We start from the raw sequence: 7,029 nt of genomic DNA on the forward strand, positions 1-7,029 counted from the left end.
AAATTCATTACTTAAAACTGTGCTTTTAAAATTTTGTTTTTATATGACAGGTGTTTTTCTTTCATTGTAAGCAACACCACAATGAAGATACCATTGGTTGCTTACTGAAAACAGCTGTATAAATTAGCCATGGCATATGTAGAACAATAAAGAAAGCATGGAGGGAAAATAGGTGTTTACCACTTCTTTCAAATTTCTAAAGACCTGGAGGAAGCAGAGTTTCCTATGGGCAAAAATCAGCGTATCAGAAACGCATATTCTCTCATAGAAGGCTCAGCCTTTTGCCTCCTAACGAATCAATAACTGTAATAACCACCCATATTATAATATTTCCCACAAAGTCACCAGTGCAAGGAATTTCTCCCTCTCTCCTACACAGAGGAACTTATTGATTTAACTATATAGGAAGGTATGCAAAAAGAAAGGCAAGATTACATCCAGCATATGACCCCACTAGCTAGAGCATAATACTGGTAAATGTGCGTCAGTTTTTCCTCTGTTGTGTTCCCTTCCATATTTAATAATCTTTCCATTTGTGGTTTAAATAAACTCTTAATATTCACTCTTGTTTTAATCTTTAAAACAAAGTTTAGGCATCTATTCAACCAAGTTTTAAAAACACATTTAGTCTCAAGAAGCACTTGTTGCAAAGAGCTCCCAAAATATTTCTGGAGAAAAACTCCCATGATGTCTTCTTGCAGGGCCCAGAGCTGACAAGAGGAAAAAGGTAGCCCATACCATCATCTTAAAAGCCACAAAGAAAAGGCATTAAAACAATCTTTTAGAATCTCATGAAAGCAATCCATTCCTATTAGGCTGAATACCACTTAATATCTTGAATCACAAAATAAGTTGATAGTAATAGATAAGGAAAGAGGAGATAAAGATCTTTTTTATTCTCTTAGGAATAAAGCCTGTTCCTTCCAAAGGGCTTCACAAGTAAGATCCCACATTCCCAAACACCAAAATTCCCATATTAAAGATTCAAGCGCTGAAAAATAAAGATCTTGTGAGGACCTCGTCTGCCCCTATAAATAGCTTAAATCTTCAAAAAGAAGCTGTGGAAAAAACTTCTCAACTAGAACACACAGATTTCAGACAAGCAAGCAATTCTAATCCTATATAAAAAAAAAACCAAAAAACACACACACCACCACACACAGAAAAACTGAAAAGGGTAGGAAGTAGCAGATGACCAAAGTCTCCAGAAAAAAACACAGGAAGGAAGAGGTTTATAAGGCGATGATGCGCATTAACAGCTTTTCAGTCAAAAAGGCAGAAAGACATCTTACAAGAAACAAATAAAAAGCTTTCTGGAAGTTGTGCAAGTTCCACCAATTGTTGTGTACCAATACAGGCAAAACCTGCACCATACGGAAGAGTACATTTTACTCAAACTAGTGGAATAAGTTAAAGGTTAACACACCATTTTTTGTAAATGGTGACAAAGGACCAAAACAAAGTAGTAAACAACAGAGACTGGGGACAACACAAGAGAGGAAATGTGTTTCCATATCCACGTATGAAAAAGTAAATTACTTTTGAAAAGTAAATTACTAAGGTTTCAGATAAAATTGTGCATACTAATAATCTTTCCATTTGTGGTATAAATAAACTTAATATTCACCTTTGTTTGAATCTTTAAAATAAAGCTTAGACATCTCTTCAACTGAGTTTTAAAAACACATTTAGTCTCAAAAAGCACTTGTCGCAAAGAGATCCCAAAATATTTCTTGAGAAAAACTCCCATGATGTCCGCTTGCAGGGCCCAGAACTGACAAGAGGAAGAAGTTAGCCCCTATCAATTTTTATGAGTACCTGATGCTAACGGTTACTCTTACCTTTCAGAGCAAGCTTAAATCACCAGTTAAAAAAAAAAAAAAATTCTTTGCTTCCCTTATAATAAACTTTGTCTCAATCACCAGTATTACAGCTTGTTTTCTCTCTGCACTTTGGCAATTATATGTCAACCTTCTCCTGCAGACCTCGAGCCTATGCTAGCTCCTTTCTGTGGGCAGGCACTTGTTTCAGTTGGTAACAGCAGGATTGGAGAAAGGTTCAGATGTCAGTTCACATCCAAAGCCCCCAGAGAGCCAGCCTGGAGGGATTTGGTCACACTAATAAAAGCAGCAAACATCTCTGCAATGAAGACACGCCAGCCCCACACAAAGCACAGCTGCACCAGTTATCGCAATCCCAGCTGAAGTTGTTCTAACCAGCAGCTTTCCTGCCCAGGGACCAGTTTTGCTGTCTCACTTTATCACACTTCAAGACAAGGTGAGCATGAGGTGAGGGGACCCACTTCCATCTCACCTTTCACCAAGAGTCAAGTAAAATTCCTAAAATAACCCAAAGCAAGTTTTCTCAGGTACTGGACGCCACTTGCCCCAGGGCAAGGCAACAGCCAAGCTTCAGCTTTGTGATAAAAATCTCGTCTCACCCAGCAATTTAAGTTCTTGAGAATCTCATGCCTTGGAAGTGTCCTGGTCACACAAGAACAGCTGCAGGACAATACAGTGTAGTAACCTAAAGGAGCACAGCCTCCAGTACAAGGAAGGGTAAGAAGTGCTCATGTTTGTGGATTATGGAGGGCAGTTTCCAACAGGCACGGAAAGTGGCTGTGAGCATCTCCCACCTGCAGCCGCACGCCCCTCTTTCCCCAAGGATGTTAACGGGTGAGGACCTGAGCTCTCTCATCCCTAAACTTTCCACCACTCATTCTCAATGCATAGTTGCTGCAGTGCCGTACATATTCAGCAAGTAATGTTTATACAAACATGAAGGCATTTTCGTTTGACAATAGCTGACTTTTTACACAAAAAGCTGTAATCATATTGCTTTTTAAAGCATGTTACAAATTAAATAAGATAGTTTTCTAGAACTGTTATTTTAGCAAGAATAGGAAGAGTCACATGAGGTTTTGATTACTGTTTTTAAAAATAGAGGGTTTTGATGGGAGTAACACTCATAACATGCACTAATCATTCTCTGTACATAAGAATCCTATTACTTTTTTTAATATTGACATAATTGCTGTAGCTTTGATCATACTAAAAATATATGAAAATATTTCTTGTATCTGTTTTGTTTTTGGATATTTCACTGGGTCTTCTTTAATTGCTGTGCTTTGGAACTTGAACTTAATATTTTTCTAGGCTTCATCCTGTTATACCCAAATATTGTAGGGTACAATAGAGCTCGACAGAAGGCCATAGCTCCAAAAAGAAATATTTTCTAATTTTTCCTGAAAACACAAGGTGAAACAAGACTGTACAAAAAGTTTACAAAATGCTGGGACTATTAAATAGGTCAAATTAATAACATAGGGAGAGATATTTTGAAATTAAAATGATGCCAAGTCACTGAATAAGAAAAAAAAAAATCAGAACAAAACTACTTGAATTGACTTGCTCAAAAAACATTCCAGTTATTTGGCTCTTCTTCCATTTTCAAGCAAAATTGCTAAACTAGCAATTAACCCCATTTTGTCAGGATGTTACCCACTCTCAAAATTGAATTGGAATATTAAGACACTATTTTAAAAAAAATCAGACATGAAAAAATACTGCAAAACTGTACAAAGATTATCCCCAAACTGCATCTAAAAAACAAGACTCACACCAGTTCTTGCCATCTTCCCCAACATGCACTGCACTGAAGTAGAACAACTGAAGAATTAAGGGAGGGGGGAGGAAGACCTACCCTGTAGGAAATAGTACACTATTACAGTCACAGACTAAAACCCACTTTCACAATTACATGTTGTTCCTGCTCATCTGTCACTCAAAAGTTAGTGCCTCTGAAGAGAAACAGAGCTTCCATTTCTCTAGAAACCTGTAAAAGAGATAGAGGCTTGAAATTAAAACTGTCTATAGAGGGGGGTGGGGGAAGCCAAGAACAGGTAACAGGATTTTCCAGGCTTTATGCTTCATTATAGTTTATTTCTGGACAAATAGAGGGTGTTTACTGCCTGTAGAAGTCAGAAAAGGTAACTTGTTGCTAACCCATTTCATAGCACCAGCCATTGAAAGTTGCTTTAAATATAGTTAATATCATCATTTAAGGTGCACTGCACACTCATCAGCCATCTCTGACACGCTCAGTGCTTCTCCTTGCTAATTTCTTCGTATTTGGTTTCACACACAACCCAACCAGAATTCTGAAATACAGTTTCAGATACCTAGAGATCCATCTCAGTCCAAAGACTGAGCTTTACTTTCAGGACCTGGATTGAAAGTAATACATTATTTTCCACGCCATCTCAGATTTTCAGTCAAGAGATACAAAGAAAAATAATATTTCAGTGACTTAGGAACAGAGACATTAACTTAGTAAAAGCTCCCCAGCTCAACAATTACTTCCCTTATTTTCAAAGGCAAGAAAATTTAATAGTTAGACCAGCTGAAAATAAGTATTTGACCAGCTGCGAGTTTACATAACCCATCTACAGGAGCTTCATAGTTTCAATGAAGAAGTGCTAAGGATGTTTTCCTCATCAAAGCAATCCTATGCCAAGACTTCTGAAGTTCTCCCGTAACTGCACTGTAACACCATCAGGGAATTGAAGAAACTCAGAAAACACAAAAAGGTACAAACAAGCTTTTTCGAGGTATGAAAGGCGGATACTATTTCACAAAATTCAACAGCAAACACGTAACTGAGGAACACTGGTATCACCGCGAGGGCATCCGACTTCCACATTTCTTCCCTTGGTCGACTATTGCCAGCCGATTCTCAGGCCTGCTCTACCCGATTCATGCTTCTGTTCGTCGACAGAGCAGTTTACCTCAGCTGTAATGCTTCTGCATATGCAATGAAATAATTATATATTCAGTGTGGCTAAGGTCTATCTATTAAAAAAAAGAATTAAAAAGCACAGATGTTCTCTGCTTTTTTCCACAAAGTTCTGTGCAGAAAACAACACTGCCTCCAGTAACGATTCTGTATGTGCACAGCAGTTGTATGCCACAACACCTCACAGACCTCACAGTGCAACAGCGAAATTTAGCTCAACTAAAAGAAGTTTTCCTTCTGCATTTAACATTCCTCTGAAATACATGTTCAACCTCAAATGACAGCGTTGTGCCCGTTCCTGATGCTTTTCTTCCCCACACACGCATAAGAAAGCCAACTACAGAATTCCTGTTTTGAAATGCACCGTTTTGTCAAAAGGATCTTTGTTGCTACAATCAGCATACTGGCAAGATGGAAAATACAAGAGAATATATACTGTTAAAAAGAAAACTATTCTAAAAACAGGAGGACTGCAATCCCTTAAAATAGCACAGAGGGGTACATCCCTAAAGACACAAGCACGGGGAAGCAGAGCCTGACATTCCTACACATTTAGGCTGGGATATTCACGAGAATTAAGCACAGTTAATTCTGTTCTACCGAGGAGCTTGGTAAGCTAATGCTCTGCCTGTAAAAGTGCTACCCAGCCTCCCATCCCCTTTAACAGAGGCAATCTATCCGACAGATGCTCTTTGAAAAAAAATCACCTCCAAAACATTTGTTTTGAAGCAACTGCTATACACTGAAGCACACAACAAGAAAAGCAGCACACAAATATTTCTATCAGTTGTGTCAACTTCTGTAAGATGAGTGGAAAGCTCACTCTTCCTCCCCACACCCTGTCTTTGTCTCTGGCAGCTCGTTACGCAGCAGCCCGTCTCATTTCCTTGTTTCTGTAGGTAGTTGTTTGAAAGACAGGAGGGAAGAAACATGCAAAGATAAAAAACCTGAAACAAAGAAAAATCACAGGCACCGGCAGAGACCTCAGGTCAGGGTCAGCTTCCCAAGCAATTTTTTAATGAAACTTTATTCCAGCCAATGGAATCTGTGATTACAAAGTGTCCTCAAACCCGGAGAGCCACACACCACCACCCCCACCCAGATTAGAGCATCTAGCCAAACATATCTATCAAAAAATAATTTACAAGCACAACCGATGCCACACCTCAAGCAAGCAGCAGAACTTGCACTACAACAGAAGTCCCCGGTAATAAGCACATTAAATGAAAACTCTAATTCCTGGTTTGCATGATTACAAACACCATCTCACCGTACGCTACCATAAATGGTTCGCGGCAGCGCAGATAAAGCAGTCACCACTGTTATATCAGTATCAGTTTTCTCCCCGTAAGTCGATGTTAACACTTTGCTCTATTTATTTGCGATCTCACCAGGCCACTTCGTAATGCAGTCTTGACCTATTTTCTAGGTACTTAATTAATCTCTTTGCCGGCTGCCACGCTTATTAGACAGTTACTGTGTGAATTTTAAACTTAGTTCATAGAAACCTTTAGCAAATTAACTCTGTTACGGAATTATTGTTATGTCAGAAAGTAAGTCCTCACCATCCAGTCAAGCTCTTCTACTTTGTGTGAAATCAATCAGAGCACAAACTTTTTGCAAATGATGTAATGGGAGGTAATACTGGAGGGGAATAATCGCAGAAATATGCATTGTTATCAACAACTGCAGCTTTACTTAGTGTAATTGACTCTCGTGTTAGTAACATGTTTTCCCACAATTTAAAGGTACTGAAGTAACTGGAATAAACCAAGGTTATACACAAGCAGAAAGATGCAAAAACATCCGAGCACCACATAATTTCTGGGAAGGCAAGCCTGGGAGTCCCACAACAACTTACCGAGTTAACAAAAAAGGAAACCATCGCAATTTTTGGCACCGACATTTCAAGTCAGACGCAACAGTTAGTAACAAAAGTACAGCCTCAAAAGAAAGATACTTATATACATGTAAGCACAGAGCGCTGACGACTGAAGGCTTAACGTAAATAAAAAGAAAATCGCTATTTCCTACAGCGTTAAACACATCTGCCCATTTTATAATTGATGGCGCGATGAACCGAGAACCAGACCAGACCTGACCCAGCGCAAGCCCCGCCGCAATCATTACGTTGAAGCCACCGGCAGCAATAACCCCCTCCGCTTTCACGGAGTTACTTCTTGGGAACTGACCAAATTTTAAAGCGTCAACTTCCTTTCCAGTCATTTTTATTTA

At 39.0% G+C, this 7,029-nt stretch overlaps 1 protein-coding gene across 1 annotated transcript in view; it reads left to right on the forward strand.

The window, feature by feature from the left end:
- Positions 1–4,611: 4,611 nt before the first annotated feature.
- The window catches only part of CSTF3 (cleavage stimulation factor, 3' pre-RNA, subunit 3, 77kDa), a 90,796-nt gene continuing 88,378 nt past the window's right edge, over positions 4,612–7,029 (forward strand). The window contains exon 1 of the mRNA XM_009892698.1: positions 4,612–4,793. Within this exon, the coding sequence (XP_009891000.1) occupies positions 4,612–4,793 (182 nt within the window). The remainder of the gene's footprint in view (positions 4,794–7,029) is intronic.

This window comes from Charadrius vociferus, unplaced genomic scaffold, assembly GCF_000708025.1.
Source record: "Charadrius vociferus isolate BGI_N301 unplaced genomic scaffold, ASM70802v2 scaffold19, whole genome shotgun sequence".
Taxonomy (NCBI): domain Eukaryota; kingdom Metazoa; phylum Chordata; class Aves; order Charadriiformes; family Charadriidae; genus Charadrius; species Charadrius vociferus.